At 41.3% G+C, this 18,715-nt stretch overlaps 1 protein-coding gene across 7 annotated transcripts in view; it reads left to right on the top strand.

The window, feature by feature from the left end:
• LOC114471872 (triple functional domain protein-like) overlaps positions 1 to 18,499 on the top strand; it is a 145,821-nt gene extending 127,322 nt beyond the window's left edge. For 5 of the 7 annotated variants that reach the window (XM_028460842.1, XM_028460843.1, XM_028460841.1 and 2 more), the window contains 22 exons: positions 177 to 272; positions 1,984 to 2,132; positions 2,212 to 2,278; positions 4,058 to 4,161; positions 4,236 to 4,305; positions 4,379 to 4,468; positions 5,700 to 5,792; positions 6,662 to 6,712; positions 6,787 to 6,864; positions 6,950 to 7,141; positions 8,860 to 9,040; positions 9,136 to 9,372; positions 9,459 to 9,940; positions 11,282 to 11,529; positions 12,443 to 12,587; positions 12,683 to 12,710; positions 12,803 to 12,965; positions 15,716 to 15,837; positions 15,904 to 15,982; positions 16,065 to 16,265; positions 16,348 to 16,486; positions 17,601 to 18,499. In XM_028460842.1, coding sequence (XP_028316643.1) covers positions 177 to 272; positions 1,984 to 2,132; positions 2,212 to 2,278; positions 4,058 to 4,161; positions 4,236 to 4,305; positions 4,379 to 4,468; positions 5,700 to 5,792; positions 6,662 to 6,712; positions 6,787 to 6,864; positions 6,950 to 7,141; positions 8,860 to 9,040; positions 9,136 to 9,372; positions 9,459 to 9,940; positions 11,282 to 11,529; positions 12,443 to 12,587; positions 12,683 to 12,710; positions 12,803 to 12,965; positions 15,716 to 15,837; positions 15,904 to 15,982; positions 16,065 to 16,265; positions 16,348 to 16,486; positions 17,601 to 18,134 — 3,549 coding nt within the window. In that variant the 3' untranslated portion in view covers positions 18,135 to 18,499. Of the gene's footprint in view, positions 1 to 176; positions 274 to 1,983; positions 2,133 to 2,211; positions 2,279 to 4,057; positions 4,162 to 4,235; positions 4,306 to 4,378; positions 4,469 to 5,699; positions 5,793 to 6,661; positions 6,713 to 6,786; positions 6,865 to 6,949; positions 7,142 to 8,859; positions 9,041 to 9,135; positions 9,373 to 9,458; positions 9,941 to 11,281; positions 11,530 to 12,442; positions 12,588 to 12,682; positions 12,711 to 12,802; positions 12,966 to 15,715; positions 15,838 to 15,903; positions 15,983 to 16,064; positions 16,266 to 16,347; positions 16,487 to 17,600 lie in introns of those variants that run through there. The other 2 variants (XM_028460847.1, XR_003675038.1) reach the window with 2 other exon arrangements.
• Positions 18,500 to 18,715: the final 216 nt, after the last annotated feature.

The following is an 18,715-nucleotide window of genomic DNA, read 5'->3' as shown; positions in this document are numbered from 1 at the left end:
GAACGTAAGAAGTCTTCCAAAGTCTAAATCGCCTGCTGTGTTTTAGCTTAAAATGATTCATAATCATCACATAACATTTGTATTACAGTAGGCAGATGTTCATGTCAGTCAGCAGGGCTGCAGTTTGTTCGATTGCGTATCTCTCACGCTCCTCTCATTTCTGCATTCCTGCACAGTCTTCCTCCCGTCTGTCGGTCCGTCCGTCCAGTTCAGAGACTCCCAGTGCCGCTGAGTTGGTGAGCGCCATCGAGGAGCTGGTCAAAAGCAAGATGGTAGGAAACGTACACCGCTTAAAGCTGAAAGAACTCACTGTGTTTTAGATTTGCTACTGTGACCTTTAACCTCTGTGTTCTCCGTCCTCCGTATCTATATTTCATCTCAGTTCAAACTGCGTGCGTTTGATTCACAAATAACCCACATTCCCTTTATATACTGTACATGTAAAAGTAGATATAAAGTGTAGTTGTAGCCAAGGTTGGGGTCAATTATAATAGTAATTTGCATAATTGAGCTTTCATTCCAATTGTGATGTAATTATAAATGCAACTGTAATTGAAAAATCTATTGCTGTTGTCATCGTAATTGAATTCAGATCATTGACTTTGGCATGGGAATTCTATAAAAACTGGTTTATACATACGTAGTTAACAATTATATCAGATCAACTTTTCCCACTACCTGTCAGTTCTCTTGAGGATCAGTTTACCATCTAAAAAAATTTAAATCAAGGGGTATACTGACACAAAAAAGGCTCAGATGCCCACACCAAAAATATTAAAACCTATATTTTCATTGATTAGGAAGCCTAGGAAATAAATTAGATGATAGATATTTGTTTTTAGTGTATTTTACAGCTGATTTAAGACGTGGGTCAAAAGCCACCCATTATCATAGGACATACTAACAGAAAGCTAACACAAGAGGAAGTTTAAGTTTTATGGGATTATTTATTTCAGGCTCTGTAATTGTGATTAATTGTAATTGAATTTTAGTAATTGAGAACATCATTTGTAACTGACTTTCAGGGGGAAAATTATTGTAATTTTAGTTGTAAATAGAAAAATTGCAGCTTACCATAATCGTAATTGAGTTGTAATTGAACATGGATAAATGAAGACGTAATTGTAATGGAAAAATGTAATTGACCCCAAACCTGGTTGTAGCTGTGGCTGTAGAGGTAGCTTACCTCCACGGGCCTAATGGGTGTGTACATTGTAGTAATGTGTTAAAAAAGCTTCAAAGTTAGAAGGTAGCTAGGTTACTTGTTAGCAGGTTACATGCCAAGCTGCTGAAGGAAATTATCCAAAATTTAATTCAGTTAAATTGTGTTAATGTAGCGCTAATTACGGCATTAATTCATCTCTTAGCACTCATTACAAATTAGGAAATAGTTAAGAAAAACTTAATAATCCACGAGCATCACAAATAATATAAATATATTAAAATAATGAGAAATACGGGTCACTCTGACATTTTACAGCTAAATATGCTAAATTGAAATACTTAGACTAAAATGTTGAGAGTTGGACCAGGATCAATAACAGCACTACTTCATACCCAAATATTTTTATTCAGCAGAAATAAGTGGTTTTAGGATTTAGTTACTTTTTAAGTATCAAGCACATTTGTCAAAAGTTATGGAGAGAAACTTTCTAAATCAGGGGTTCTCAACTGGTCTCACCCTGGGACCCACATTTTTCCACAGCCATTTCATCGCGACCCACGTTTTTTCAAAAATAGCTGTTGAAAACACATATTCTCTTTTTTAAAACTTAAATCTATACATTTTCCTGTGCAACATGCATTTCACAGCATGTCTGTCAAAAGAAAAGTTTCTTTCAAAATAAAAGACAAGTCCAACATGAGAGACTAAGTATTTATTTATTTTTGACCAGCTGCGACCCACTCAGTACAGGTCCACAACCCACTTTTGGGTCCCGACCCACCAGTTGAGAATCACTGTTCTAAATGTTTCTCTGCCAGGCTCTGGAGGACCGACCGAGCTCTCTGTCGGTGGATCAGGGAGACAGCAGCTCCCCTTCCTTCAACCCCTCCGACAACTCCCTCCTCTCCTCCTCCTCCCCAATGGAAGAGATGGACGAGCGCAGAGCGAGCCTCCTGAAGAAAAGACAGTATGTGCTGCACTGCCACACGCTGACAGGACGTGTGCTCGTACATGCGGTTTGATGAATTGTGATGTCTTTTCTTTAGTTACATTCTGCTGGAGCTGGTGGAGTCGGAGCGAGACTACGTCAGAGACCTCGCCCTGGTGGTGGAGGTGAGTCAGAGCTTCATCAGAGTCCCTTTCTTACAAACACTGGGACATTAGTTGGTTTCCATGGCTCGCCGCCATCTAAATAGACTCATAGATTAATTCTTATTAACTCATCAAACTCTCCATCCTCATCCTCCTAAATGTCTACTAAGAAGAAGCCAGTATGAAAATACACGGGCACTTAGGGGTCTATTCTCCCGTCTGGACTTAAGCGTTTTTTTTGCACGCCTGCAGTTACGCGCTTCTCTCCTATGCATATTCTCTGGTCCAGGTTCCTGACACGCCCACCACGTGTAAGGTAAAGCACGTATGAGTGAATGAAGGTGGGCTGGAGGAAAGGAGGCGGTGATGTCATTTTTTTGGGCTGTCTAGAAATCACGGAACATGAAGTTTTCCCAACGCTTGTAAATGTCATTGAAATCCGTGAAAATGATAAAGTTCACTTTTATTTTGAAATGCCTTAATTGATATACAATATAACAGGTTGATTTGATCAGATCATTGATCAGATTATTGCAGTGTGACTGAGTCACAGTTAAAATCTCTTTCCTTGATCATCATCATCATCATCATCGCTGTAAAACATGACAGAGTTAGATGAGCTGCAGATATGAGGAAATAACACGGCCACAGAGCACCTGCTTTAATACAGAGGGATGTTTACAGTGAAACAGAACTATTGGCTTCCATAATACACAGTTTGAAATATAAATAGTTTAAAGCGACCTGAGCTGAGCCTCATTAAAATATGTGTGGAAACAGTTTCTGGTCCATCGTCATCTGCATATGACAGCTTGTTTCTCTCTGTAGTGGATCAAACTGTGACTTTACGTTGGACATAGTATGAAAATAGTTGAATCACTGTGACCAACGTGGACAGAAGTCTGCGTCTGTCAGAGTTTTAATTAATCGCGCAGCAGCAGCTGAGTGATCACAGCTGCTGCTGCATGACGCACAAGTCCGTGTGGCTGCAGATGTAACTAAGTTCATATTTCTAGAGCAATATAATGTTTCACCTTATCGGGGTGCCACACTTATTCCAGGGTTAGAAGCGCGTAAGAGGAAAAGGACTCACGCTCACCGGAGAATGCGTGTAAAGCCAGATTTGAATGGGAACACCCACATTTCAGGGCTGCTCCACCCACAGTGCTTAACTAGGAGAATAGAGCCCTAAATTATGGAACAACTGTAAGACTTTGAAATGCTACAAAACATGTCTTGAGAAGTTTTTGTGTGCACGTATCTAGCTTTGTGTTATATTTTATTTTTGTTCAATCCAATATTTTATTTTAGTTTTCTGTTGAATTGTTTGACATTGTGGTATTCACAAATCCTTTTGTTTTTTATTAGGTTTTAATCTGATTGTATGTTTAGTAATTTAAACATTTATTTTCGGTTTTATCTTTTGTTTTTTACGTTCTGTTGTTTTTGTTCATTACTGATTACTAATTAGGTAAAGGCTTCAAATAAGTTATTTAAGCTTTCTGCCTTTTCCTGCACTGTTTATCAATCTTTTATGTGATATTGTGTATTCTTCTGTAATTGTGCAAAATAAATATAGAAATAAGATAAATATATTGGTAATATTGAAAAATTGGATATTTAGTGTTTAACAATATCGGCTAGCAGCACAAAGCTAATATTGAACATCCTTAAAATACAGTGTACACTTTGTGTATTCTTTCCTGAATGAACTTCTTGACAAACTTTTGTCTTCTTGAATTTATTTATTTATTTATTTTGAAACACTCAAATTTTCACTTTGTTTGTTTTCCTCGTCAGGGATACATGAGCAGAATGAAAGAGGAGGGCGTTCCCGATGACATGAAGGGAAAAGACAAAATCGTGTTTGGCAACATCCATCAGATCTACGAGTGGCATAAAGAGTATGTTTATACACGCACGCACGCACACACACACACACGTGTAATACAGGTCCTAACCACTCCTCTGTGCTCAGTTTCTTCCTCCGGGAGTTGGAGAAGTGTTCGGAGGACCCTGACAGGCTGGGGCCACTCTTTCTAAAGCAGGTTGGTCCTCACTCCACTCCAAATGTCCTGTTCAGTACTGTCCTGTAGTGACACGACTCCTCCTCTTTACCAGGAGCGGCGGTTGAACATGTACGTGGTGTACTGTCAAAACAAGCCCAAGTCGGAGCACATCGTCTCAGAGTACATCGACACCTACTTTGAGGTATGACTAAGTCGTTTGCTACCCTGGATGCTGTCAGGTTCTTACCAGTTGTGGCCTAAACATCATCAGAATATACTGTACAGGTGCTGGTCATAAAATTAGAATATCATGCAAAAGTTAACTTATTTCTGTAATTTCATTCAAAAAGTGAAACTTGGATATTGTATTTATTCATTACACACAGACTGATATATTTCAAATGTTTATTTCTTTTAATTTTGATGATTATAACTGACAACTAAGATTTTCAAGGGCTGGCCAGTTTCACTTTAACTGGAGGGGAAGATAATAAGTAAGGCTAGCTATAGCACTAACTTCAAAAAGTAGGAAATGTTTAAGTTTAAACATGCAACTCTTAATTTATGCAGTTTCATTTTCATTCCATTCCATAGAAAATGATCGTCTTCCTATTTTTCTAGCTACTAACAAACAACTTTTAACTAATCATATAACGTAACATTTGTAAAAGGTAACAATTACGTCATATTTTACAAAAATATATATCATCATTATATACTGTATTTAACATACCACAACTCATACACACAATATGCAACACTTAAAAACATTTGCACAATATTTCAGAGAAAATAAAGATTTAAAGATGGTTAATTTAATACTAAAACTTTATCACGTGCAGCAGTGTTTAACTTTACTAAGTCCTAACTACATCTGTCATATGTATTTATCTTTGTGAGACAGAATCTGCCCCCAGGCCTTCAGAATCAATAGTGCGGAAATGAAGATGAGCTTTCAAGTTGGCTATTGTACGTATGACCTGCTGTAGCACCAGTGTAACATTGGAGCCAGCTAGCGGGCGCGGTACGTGCATGTCTTTTGATTGGATACCGTGTTGTGACGTCATAGGGTGGACTCTAATTTGGCTGCCGGAGCTGGGATTGGGCCGTGCCTGGTATCAATGGATAGGTCTGGTCCTCCGGAGCCCAAAAATATCTCTCGTAGAGGCAGAACGCACCCTTTTTTTGAAATTATATAAAACCTACTAAACATGGACTTTGAAAATAAAAGTCCCCAACCCAGCTGTGTCAGTTCTCCATCTCTGGCCTGACCAGCTGTTTTTAATGCGTCACACGCGAGGAAGCAGGGTGACATTGACAGCATTGACAGCTCCGAGGTAGACTGCAGTGACACGACGAACACTTGTTTCCATCTCCAGGTGTGAAATGCACGGCCCGCCACTGGATCTTAAGAACGCTCTTTGTGTTTGCAGGACTTGAAGCAGCGTCTGGGACACAGGTTGCAGCTCACGGACCTGCTCATCAAACCAGTCCAAAGAATTATGAAGTACCAGCTGCTGCTCAAGGTCAGACCAGTGGCTGTACCCTCCTCACAGCTTCCTCCCCTTTCCTTTTCCTGCTTTTCTTCTGTTAAGGTCAGGGTTGGGGTTAATCGCGTAATGGATAATTAATTACAGTTATTACATAATTGTAATTGTAACTGAACAAAGCTGTTGCGGTTGTAATCATATTTGAATTGCAATTGAGTTCAGATAATTTACTTTGTAATTGGCGCGGAAATTCTATAAAAATGCCAATTACAATTGAATCAAAGGCAAACCTATGGAATCATGTTACAGTTCTATGGCTTAACATATGTAGATAGTAATTATTCAAATATGTTTCATATCAGTTCACTTGAGGATCATTTTACCATTAAAAAATAATTAAAATCTAGGGGTATACCTCCAGAAAAAAGGATCATACGCCCACACCATAAATATTAATACCATTATTTTTCATTGATTAGGAAAATAGATGAGAAACAAAATAGATGATATATATATTCTTTTTGGTGTATTTTACAGTTTAATTAAAACATGGGTCATATTAACTCACCTGTTATCATAAGAGATACTAACAGAAAGCTAGTGTTTTATGGGCTTATTTATTAAAGGCTCAGTAATAGTGATTAATTTATATTTTGATAGCACTTTGAGATGATATTGTTGTAATTTGCACTATATACAGTAAATAAAGTGTGATTGAGTTTCAGGGGAAAAATAATAGTTGCAATTTTAATGGTCATTGGAAAGAATGTTGGTTGCCGCAATCATAATTGAGTTGTAATTTAACATGGATAATTGATGATGTAATTGTAATTGAAAAACGTAATTGACCCCAACCCTGGTTAAGCTTCCCCGTCTTATCATTGAGTTTTTAATCTGGGTTTTAGGATTTCCTCAAGCACTCAAAAAGGGCTGGGCTAGAGTCCATGGATCTGGAGGTGAGCAAAGTTCCTTTTATCTCCTCAAATAATAACTAAAGCCACTTCCTAAACCTTCCTTCATCCCATTTCAGAAAGCGGTGGAGGTGATGTGCATCGTGCCCAAAAGATGCAACGACATGATGAATGTTGGCCGCCTGCAGGGATTCGATGTAGGATGTTTTTTTAGCTGGTGATAAAGAACCACCAAAGTCTCTGAAAGCACTGGCTCATATCATCCTCCGTGTCCCTCCTCAGGGGAAGCTGGTGGCCCAGGGCCGCCTTTTGCTGCAGGACACGTTCATGGTGTCGGACACAGAGGGCGGCGTGCTCGGCCACATGAAGGAGAGGAGGATCTTCCTGTTTGAGCAACTCGTCATCTTCAGTGAGCCGCTGGACAAGAAGAAAGGCTTCTCTATGCCAGGCTTCCTCTACAAGGACTGCATCAAGGTAGAGAAACGACACGGGTTGCATGTTCAAATCCCATTGATAACCTTAAGGTTGTCAAGCAGAAACACTGCATCTAAACCCAACAAAAAATAGTCCACCACTTTTTACAAAGACTTTTATAAAATTGATGTGTGTGTTTTCGTCTCTGAAAAGTCACTTTCTGAGCATTTCTACAATCTGGCTGTTTAGGGGCCTACTTCATGAGTGGGCATGTCTATAGACGCTGACTTCATGTCTGGCTCTTTTACGAGGGTGATCATTGATCACCAAAGTGATTTTATTTTTGCTATCCACACACTGTTGTTTTCACTCATTGTTTTCAGCCAAATAACTGCACATTACACTAAAACACTCGGCTATTTAAGCGGCTATTGTTAATGAGAGTCCGTCTCAGCGCTTCAGGGTCCGTGTTTCTCAGCAGTAGCAGCAGCAGTCATTCAAACTCTCACCGGAGTGTTAAAAAGTCACTTTCTCCTCCTCCTGTGTTGCTCTTTTCTTCAGGAGTAGTGCATTCAAGGTGATAATCATTTGTTTTGTTCAACCGATGTGTTGTATTGTGTCACAAACACGTCAGATTAGCGATGCAAGGCAATATAAAAGATACTAAAAATGTGTCTGCTCTCTGGTGCTACACCAAACCACAAGAGCGGAGTACACCTCCGCATGAACAAATAGTGCATACACTACATTGTATTTTCACTGTGAAGGCATGGCACTGGCAGCAGGCAAGTTCTGTTTTTAGTTTTACGGGTAGCCATTACTCCTTCACTAGCAAAGAAAAACAATGGCGGACTTTCGCAAAAGTTTTCATCAGGTTGGGGGTGGAGTCCATGGGTGGAGTTACCAGTGGAGGGGAGGGTATTTTCTATCCCGATTGCACTTGTCATGTCACAAATGTAGAAAAATTGAAACAGAGCACTTTTCTCTGTGTTGTAAGACTTACACAGACCACAAACAAAGGACTGGATGGATTTATTTCACATATTGTGTGCCGTGTGTTCAAAAACACTGCAAAAGTGGATTTTCATAATTTGTCCCCTTTAATATAATTTTAGTACTTAATGTTTAGTTTCAGTGTTTATAATTTGGTTTTAGTCTCAGCATTTGAAATTATTATTCACAAGGTCACTTTAACTGCTGTTTTATACAAGCACTCTGGCTGCTGCTCTAGACTATTTAGACCCTAGGTTCTCAAAGTGGGGTACGGATACCCCCAGCTGTACACAAATTGTTTGGCAAATGCTAATGTTAATTAATGATAGGCTAATGCTAATTTTAATGCTAGGCTAACACTAGGCCAATGCTAATACATTCATTGTTCAATGACGCGTACCAGCACCTGCATACTCATTCTAGTTATATACGATCCCTCAACAGGATAGGTAAAATTCAGAGACAATTTTCACAGTAGGGATACATTGTATATGACATTACATTATTATGTTTTTAAGTGTGCAGGAGTAGGGGGTACATGGCTTCAGGTTAAATGTCTGAAGGGGTACAGGACTGTGAAAAGTTTGGGAACCACTGATATAGACTATTTAACTTTTTAACTATAAAGAATTGTCAGGAATGTGGGTGTGAATATGTGTGTATGTGTATGTTTAAACCGTTCACTCATCTTATCTGCACTACTGTGTATGTTCAGCTGAATAACAGTAAAACTTATTAGATTTTTGATTTGATTTGAGAAGTGATGAATCCTGAATCCTCTCCAGGTGGGCTGCTTGGGTCTGGAGGACAGTGTGGAAGGCGACTTGTGTAAGTTCATCCTCACCTCTCGGTCGACCAACGGCACTGTGGAGTCCTTCGTGTTGCACTCATCCCACCCGGGCGTGCGTGAGGTCTGGACCCTTCAGATCAGTCAGATGCTCGAGAGCCAAACCAACCTCCTCAACGGTGAGCTGGACTAAATCATCGACAGGACACAGGGAAAGATTTGATATTTGAAGGGTTTCAAACACTACCTTGGTCTCTTTTCTATTCTAATGCAGCTTTGACCTCCCCGAGAGAGTATCAGAGGAACCACGTGGGGCCGCCCAGCGGGGGGGCTCCAACTCCTGGTGGAGCTGGGACGGCTGTGGCTGTTGGAGGTTCTCAGAGTACACCTGCACCATCTGGACCTCAGGGCGGCTCCCGGCGTCCTTCCAGGATCCCACAGCCTTCTCGCCTCCCCCAGCCCTTACGCCACCACCCGGGGTCGGACCCGGAGGGCCCCACAAAGACGTCAGGTAGGAGACATCAGTGTGTGAATGTGAGATTTCCCCTATAATCAAAGATGAGACTGAGGTGTGAGTTGTACTCGGTTGTGATCCAGGTTCCTCCCCTCATCGTGCCCCTCCCTCCCTGCTTCCCTCGGGGGGGACCCCACATTCTTCCCCCTCCCCAGATGACCACGTTCAGACTCCCACTCCAGCCAGCGCTGTAACACCAATCCCCCGCGCCACAGTCGGGCCTCTGCCCGCTACGCCCTCTGCTAAACTTCGGCCGGGAGCCGTGTCCGCCCTCGCTGCTCCGGCTCTTTGCAAAGACAACCTCCCTCCTCCCCCTCTCAGCCCGAGCCAAAAGACTGGATCTGGGTTTTGGAGCTCAATGCCGGGCTCTCCAGCCAGCAGGCCTGGCTCGTTCACCTTCCCTGGAGAAACCGGGGAGACTCCGACCCGTCAGAGCTCAAACCAGACACAAAGCGGCTCTGGCAGCCAAACACACAGACACTCCACGCACAGCAAGGACACGGACCGCATGAGTACGTGTTCCTCGACCAGCGAGCAGTCCATCCAGTCCACCCAAAGCAACGGGGTAAGACCACCACGTGCTGCCTAATGACACCACTAACATAGAGGCAGCAGGAGGCCTGCTCTGTCCTCTTCTGTCTCCTGTCCTAATTCTTCAGTCAGCGCTACTAATCCGCTCCCCTCTGTGCATCTCTGACTACCTTCACTGCTCTTCAACATCCTCCTCTCTAGCTTTTGTCCAAAGCCATCAACACGTGCAGCTTTGAATCTCTTCAGCAGGCTGGGTTCACCTCTTCAGTGATTATGTGTCAAGGTTTACTTTCGACTTCTTTCCTCTAATAAAACTTCTACTAACCCCTGACTTCCTCTTGGCCGTCCGTCACCACCTGCTGTCTTCATGGTGTTTTTTCCTGGAATGTGTTATTCCTGCAAACTAACCTCTGACGTTTGTGGTTTACCTACAAACGCACTCAGAGATCCTTTCATTCAGCCTAACACTCGTCTGGTCTTTTTTTTTTGGCTGCAATGCGAAGATGAGTGAAATGGAGTTTCTTCTACGCTGCAAATTATACTTTCAAAATACATGGAACGCCTTCCTTCTCCTTTGACCCCATTGCTTACTACCCTCGGCACAAATAACTAGGCGTACAACAGTTCTCAATCATATATTGAACCGTTCGGCACGGCATCCACGGTTCAATACTGACTTGTAAACCCTGGTTTTAACGGTTTGGCGTATAGGCTCCATGCTTGTCTGTCTCACTAAATTGGCGTTGCCTGTGTGCCTGTGAGTCAGCGCGTAGGGAATAGAAAATCATGTAACGTGAGTTAATAAGCCAATCACAACGCGCTATGGCATGAGGGAGCACCGCAGTCTTTAAAGTCAGTGGTGTGGGAACATTTAGCTTTCATTGTCGAGTCTAATGACAATGAACTTAAAACAGTGAATTAAAATATCTGTAAACATTGTTTATATTGCAGCCGTTTTCATTAATTGGAGATGTGGGCTTCCGTCATTTATTAAATACGCTTGTTTATTACAAGGTTTATTCATGAAAAGTAATGCATTTTTGTTTATTTTTGAATGAATAAGAATGGAGGATTAAGCACTTGTCCTTTGGAAGTGTTATTTTATTTCATATGTATGTACAGTACACCATACATAGGAATGTGTATGCATTTTGTTTTGCTTTAAAGTAAAACAAAACAGTTTAAAATAATCCCTTGCTGGAAACACTTTAACGTCCCGGGCCATCAGAACCAAACCGTGAGCAAAAAAACAAAGTACCTATTGAGACCTCTGCAGTCCTGTGTTTTTGACCATTTTCCTGAACGCACTTCCAAAATTATTTCACTTTAAAAAAAAAACTTTTTTCTTCTAATTTGTTCCCATGTGCGTGTGCAGAGTGAAAGTAGCAGCAGCAGTAGCGTATCCACCATGTTGGTGACCCAGGACTACATGGCTGTGAAGGAGGATGAGATCAGCGTCAGTCAAGGCGAGGTCGTCCAGATCTTGGCCAGCAACCAGCAGAACATGTTCCTAGTGTTCAGGGCGGCTACCGAGCAGGGCCCGGCAGCCGAGGGCTGGATCCCCGGATTCGTGCTGGGACACACCTCGGCCATCGTCCCTGACTGCTCCGAGCCGTCCATCAAGTAAGACCTCCAGTTATGATTATGTTTTCCATTCCCCGTGTTCAATTACAATTCAATTACAATAACAGTAACCAGCATTTTTTCTAAATGGGCGACCGTGGCTCAGGTGGTAGTGGGTCGTCTTCTGATCGAGAGGTTGGGGGTCCGATCCCAGTACCTGACTATGTGTCGAAGTGTCCTTGGGCAAGACACTGAACCCTAAGTTGCTCCCAGTGGTCGACTAGCGCCTTGCATGGCAGTCCTGTCCCACTGGTGTGTGAATGTGAGAGTGATTGGGTGAATGAGCTGATGTGTAAAGCGCTTTGAGACTGCTTCAGTGTGGTGATAAAGCGCTATATAAAATCAAGTCCATTTACCAATTAAATGACAATTTTTTTTTTAATCCTCAAAGACAATTAAAATTACTAAAGTTCAATTACAATTAATCACAATTACTGAGCCTGAAATAAATAACCTAATAAAAGTTAACATTCCTCTTGTGTTAGCATCACTTATAATAACAGCTCTTAAATCAGCTATAAAATACACTAAAAAACAAATATATATCATCTAATTTCTTTCCGATCTATTGGTTACCTTGTTAGGCTTCATAATCAATGAAAATATAGGTTTTAATATTTTTGGTGTGGGAATCTGAGCCTTTTTTGTGTCGTTTTTTTTACGATAAAATGTGGGAAACATTAATAATTAACTACATGTGTAGAACCGTACATAGAACTGTAACATTGTTTGTCAGTTTTGCATTTAAATTATAACTGACAATTTATATAGAATTTTCACGCCAATTACAATTACAAAGTCAATTATCTAAACTCGATTACTATTTAATTATGATTACGACAGCAACATATTTTTGAAATTACAGTTTTAATTGACTCCGACCCTGCTTAATGACTGTGATTTTCTCCTGTAGCAGTAGGAAGTCTTCATCTTGGCACACGTCCCTGCGCATCCGAAAGAAGTCTGAGAAAAAGGAAAAGGAGGCAAAGAAAGAGAGCAAGCTGGAGAACGGCTACAGGAAGTCCAGAGACGGCCTTGCTAATAAAGTTTCTGTAAAGGTGAGATTGCGTTCACTTCAGGAGTGAAGTTTGATGAAGTTGTGTCTGACGTTTGTTTGTTTGTTTGTTTATGTTTGTGCATGGTTTTCCCACAGCTTCTAAACCCAAACTACATCTGTGATGGTAAGTAAACTGTGCTTCATGCAGCTCCTTCCGTTCAGCTGCTCACTGTGAGACTTTACACTGAAAGGGTGTTTCCTCCTTCCTCCTCTCAGTTCCCCCTGAGTTCCTCGTAAGCCTGAGTGATGTGACGTGTGATAATGGAGAGAGCGTCACCCTCAGGTGTAGGGTCTGTGGTCGACCGCGAGCCAGTGTCACCTGGAAGGGACCCGACCAGAGCAACCTCAGCAACAACGGACACTTCAGCATCGCCTACAGGTTGGAATTTACACGCTAACTAACACACATCAACGCATGCTAACAAACACACATTAACTAACACACACCAACTAATGCACGCTAACAATCACACATTAACTAACACACACTAGCCACCACACGCTAACTAGCGCATGCTAACAAACACAAGCAAACAAATAAACTAACAAAAAGATGCTAACTAATTCACACTAACAGACACGCTAACAAATACATGATAGCGCAGGCTAACAAACAATAATTAACACACTAACACATGCAAACAAACACATGCTAACAAACACATGCTAACAAACACATGCTAACAAACACACGCTAACAAACACACACTAATTAACACACTAACACATGCTAACAAACACACACTAACAAACACACACTAACAAACACACACTAATTAACACACTAACACATGCTAACAAACACACACTAACATACAAACACTAATTAACACACTAACACATGCTAACAAACACACACTCACAAACACACACTAACAAACACACACTAACAAACACACACTCATTAACACACTAACACATGCTAACAAACACACACTAACATACAAACACTAATTAACACACTAACACATGCTAACAAACACACACTCACAGATACGCGATAACACAGGCTAACAAACACTAAATAACACACTAACACATGCTAACACACGCTAACTGATGCATGCTAACAAACACACGCTAACAAACACATACTAATTAGCACATGCTAATAAACACACGCTAAAACACACCAACTAGCGCACGAACAAACACAGGCTAGCAAACACAGGCTAACTAACACATGCTAACAAACACAGGCTAGCAAACACAGGCGAACTAACACACGCTAACAAACACAGGCTAGCAAACACAGGCGAACTAACATACGGTAACCAGTGCTTAATTTGTGAATCATCAGGTCTGGGAACAAATGCCGGGTGTTGTTCTGGCACTAAGAGAGAGACAAATATGTCACGGAATACATTTTTTAAAGCGTTTTTTGCTAACTAAATGGGTCAATAATATCACGTGAACACAAACAACCAATTAACCCAAATGGTGAATCAGCGTTAAAGAAAATTGCCGTTACAGAGCGCATCGTCTCTCACTCTGAGTGATAGCTGTCAGATCTGCCGTGTTTCAGCACCAAGGACAGCGCAAAATCACTGCTAGTTTAGCCACTCATCACACACTATACTTTCAGAACACAAAAACCCACAAATACAAAACATTTACAAACTTTTACACTATAACTCCTCTAATGAATCAGCAAAAAATGAAAATAAAATGCGTGCTTACTTTTTATTTGTCAAAACAGCTAAAAAACAACCATGGAGAACTTTGTATCCTTGCAACTTTCTTTCTATATTTCACAGCCGAGGCCTTCATGCCTTGTCTTTCATAAGCCAAGAGTAGCAACTTAGCTTTGAAATTAGCCTCTATCCAAACTTCCCTGGTCTTAATGTCCATAGCAGAACTTTAATCATTGTGTCCTTCTCTTCTCTCTGTCCCCGAGTCCTCTTCATGTCCCTGGGTAGCTTTCCTCTGTTGCTCCTGCATTAGCATCTTCGCTGCAGGTGCTGCTACTGCTACGCTGCTACTGCTACGCTACTGCTACGCTACTGCTACGCTACTGCTACGCTACTGCTGCTCTCCTCTGCGATTTCCACAGAAACAACCTTGGACTTCTGAACCTCAGGCTCTGCTTCACTTATTGGCTTAAAACAGCTTTTTTTTTAGCCATTATTTACCGTCTTCCAAGCGGACAAAGAAACAATTTTTGTGCAAAATCACACTTTAGACATAGCGTGGGCGTGGCTTGACTTAGTTCTCTCTCACTCACGCTCAGTTTTTACCTTAAATTTTTTGTTTACAATTACTTTTCCAGTGATTTCAACTAAATAAAAGACACAGCAGTCCAAATATAATATTTCAAAATGTAATCAAAACACCTAAAAGCAAATGAGGTGCTGGAAAAATAAATAAATAAAAAATAAGTGCTGGTGAAATCTAGGAGATGCCAAATCCTGCTCCAAATTAAGCACTGATGGTAACTAACACACACTAACAAACACACGCTAGTTAAATGCGCGCTAACACACGCTAACAAACACACGCTAACAAATACATGCTAACAAACACAAGCTAACAAGCACACACTAACCCATACATGTTAACAAATGCATGCTAACAAATGCACGCTAATTAATGCACGCTAACACACGCTAACCAATACACGCTAACAAACACACATTAACAAATACATGTTAACAAATGCATACTAACAAACAGACGCTAATTAATGCACGCTAACACATGCTAAGAAATAGACGCTAACAAACACAAGCTAACAAACGCACGCTAACGAACACACGCTAACAAGCACACACTAACTAATACATCTTAAAAAATGCATACTAACAAACGGACGCTAATTAATGCACGCTAACACGTGCTAAGAAATAGACGCTAACAAACACAAGCTAACAAACGCACGCTAACGAACACACGCTAACAAGCACACGCTAACTAATACATCTTAAAAAATGCATACTAACAAACGGACGTTAATTAATGCACACTAACACGTGCTAAGAAATAGACGCTAACAAACACAAGCTAGCAAACGCACGCTAATGATTACACGCTAACAAACACATGCTAACAAGCACACGCTAACTAATACATCATAACAAACAGTGGTACACAGGGCTTCATCACCTTTTGCTCTGATTGTGTGTGTTGCAGTGAGTCGGGTGAAGCTACGCTGCGTATCATCGGCACAGCGTCTGAGGACGACGGCGTCTACACCTGCGTAGCGACCAATGAGCTGGGCAGTGTGACATCATCAGCCAGCCTCAGAGTGTTGGGTGAGTAAACAGAATCACGCCTCCTCTCACTGGCTGAGTACTGAGTGTGTGCTGGTGTTGGCTCAGTCGTGTCCACAGACGGTGTCCGAGTGAGCTGGAAGGACAACTTTGAATCTCACTACGCTGAAGTGGTAGAACTTGGAAGGTAACGTAAGCATTTATGACAATGATTACATTTTCCTTCAGCGTGTTGATACTAGAATGATGTCACCGTGTTCTCCAAACAGGGGTCGCTTCTCTGTAGTCAAGCGGTGTGACCACCGAAGCACCAAACGCACGGTGGCGGTCAAACATGTCAACAAGAAGCTGATGAGGAGAGACCGAGTGACTCAGGAGCTCAATCTGCTCCAGAGACTCCAACACCCGCACATAGTCAGCCTGATAGACACGTACGAGACCCCCAGCAGCTACGTAGTGGTCCTGGAGATGTACGTACACCAAGTGACCCCCAGGTGAGCTCCAGCTGCTCTGACACTGACCCCTCCCCCCGTCTGTTACGCTGTGATCCAGGGCTGATCAAGGCCGGCTGCTGGACTACATCGTGAGCTGGGGGAATCTGACGGAGGAGAAGGTGGCCTGCTACCTGCGCCATGTTTTAGAAGCTTTACACTACTTGCACAACTGCCGAATAGTTCACTTGGACGTAAAAGTAAGTAATGGTTTCCTCTACAGTGATTACAGAAGGTAAACGTACGGTTCTCCTAGGCCTGGACGATATGTCCAATTTTTTTTATATTAATTCGTTTTTTTTGTTGCGGACGATTTAGAAAATAGAAAATGTGACTTTTTTCTTGTCCCCGCCCTCTTGTTTCTCTCTAATGCGCACACAGCAACAACCAGGGTTGTGGTCAATTACATTTTTCAGTTACAATTATGTTTGCAATTTAATTGCAATTAAATTATAATTTATGGTAACCAGCATTTTTTCCAATTACAATTATTTTCCATCCTCAGAAAGTAAATTACAATTGCGTTCTCAATTACTAAAGTTCAATTACAATCACAATTGCTGAGCCTGAAATAAATAAGCTAATAAAAGTTAACCTGATTTAGGACTTGTTATCATAAGCGATGCTAACAGAAAGCTAACACAAGAGGAAGGTTCACTTTTATTAGGTTAATAATTTAAGGCTTAGTAATTATTATTAATTGTAATTGAGAGCGTAATTGTAATTGACTTTCTGAGGATAAAAAATAATTGTCATTTATTTGGGAAAAAATGCTGGTCACTGTAATCGTAATTGAACATGGGTAATTGAAAACGTAATTGTAGGTGAAAAATGTAATTGTCCCCAACCCTGGACAGGACAGGCTGGGACGTAGGGCTGGGCGATATATCGAGATTCAAGATTTATAGTTTTCTATTTTAGCGATTTAGAAAATGGTAAAATGTAGGAGAGATTGATATGAAACATATTTTAATAACTGTAAACTACATATGTGTAGAACTGTACATAGAACTTCCCCAGTTTTTTGTTAAATTATAGTTGAATTGTAATGGCAATTACAATTACAAGTCAATTAATAAACACAAATACAATTTAATTACAATTACGACATGTAACTGATTTTTTAAAATTACAAATAAGCTATATTTGTAATAAATTATCAATTACACGATTACAATTATAAGTGACCCCAACCCTCTTATAGGCCATATTGTCATTTTCTAAATCGCTAAAATAGAAAACTGGATATATTGTCCAGCCCTACGTCCAATGCTGACCCGTCTTCTCTCTCTGTTCTCTCTGTTCTCGTTGCAGCCTGAGAACCTCCTGGTGACCCACGGCACCAGTGGACAGCCATCGGTCAAACTCACAGACTTCGGTGACGCCGTTCAGCTCAACAGCGCCCACTACGTCCACCCCCTGCTGGGCAGTCCCGAGTTTGCCTCCCCAGAGTTGGTTCTCGGTGATCCGGTATCGCTGACCTCTGACCTCTGGAGCCTGGGAGTGGTGACCTACGTGCTGCTGAGCGGCGCCTCCCCGTTCCTAGACGAGAGCGCAGAGGAAACGTGTCTCAACATCTGCAGGCTGGATTTCAGCTTCCCCAGGGACTACTTTCAGGGTGTGAGTGAGGCGGCTCGGGACTTTGTGTGTCTGCTCCTCCGGACCGACCCGGGCAGGAGGCCCCCGGCTGGGCTCTGCCTGCAGGAGGCGTGGCTACAGGGGGCCAGAGCGGACTGCTGCCTGGACACGTCCCGCCTTATTTCCTTCATAGACCGGAGGAAACACCAGACGGACGCGCGCCCCATCGGAGGAGTCAGAAACTTCATCCAAAGCCGCCTTCAGCCCTGAAGCTGCTGCCTCGCAGACGCAGAAATCATGAATGCTGATCTCATCCTCAATCCATGCACCCTTCCTTCTTTGGTTATTTAGTTTTAAAACCAAATCAAAATAACAAATAAACTGTGTGGTTTTTTTGTTTTACTGACTTAAAAACCAAAATAGAATTACAGAAACCACAAAAGCCAGAAAAGCAGCATTTTTCTGTTTTAAAATTAAAATATTAATTGCGAAAAAAAATTTTATATTCATGGATAATTACAAGGAAATTAGAGCGAGAGCTTAAGCACGTTACATTCTGTCAGAACGAACAGTGTTACGGTCCAAATAGTATCCAGTTAAACTGGTGACTGACTATCGACTGTGAAGAATAGATGTTAGAACTTCTACAGTTTGACACTTTTGCAAAAAAAGTTGATCACAAGAAGTGAGGAGCACCAGTAGATTCATTACACCACATCTGGTTCCTTTAATCACAAACCGTGTCTTTTTTGTGTAACATCCATTTTTCGTTTTGATTTATTAATGTATTAATAAAGTTTCAATTCACCAGTTCATCAGTAATGTGACTTATGCGTTGCTTTTTTTTTTTT

Source organism: Gouania willdenowi, chromosome 11, assembly GCF_900634775.1.
Source record: "Gouania willdenowi chromosome 11, fGouWil2.1, whole genome shotgun sequence".
Taxonomy (NCBI): Eukaryota; Metazoa; Chordata; class Actinopteri; order Blenniiformes; family Gobiesocidae; genus Gouania; species Gouania willdenowi.
This window is presented reverse-complemented; position numbering and strand designations above follow the sequence as displayed.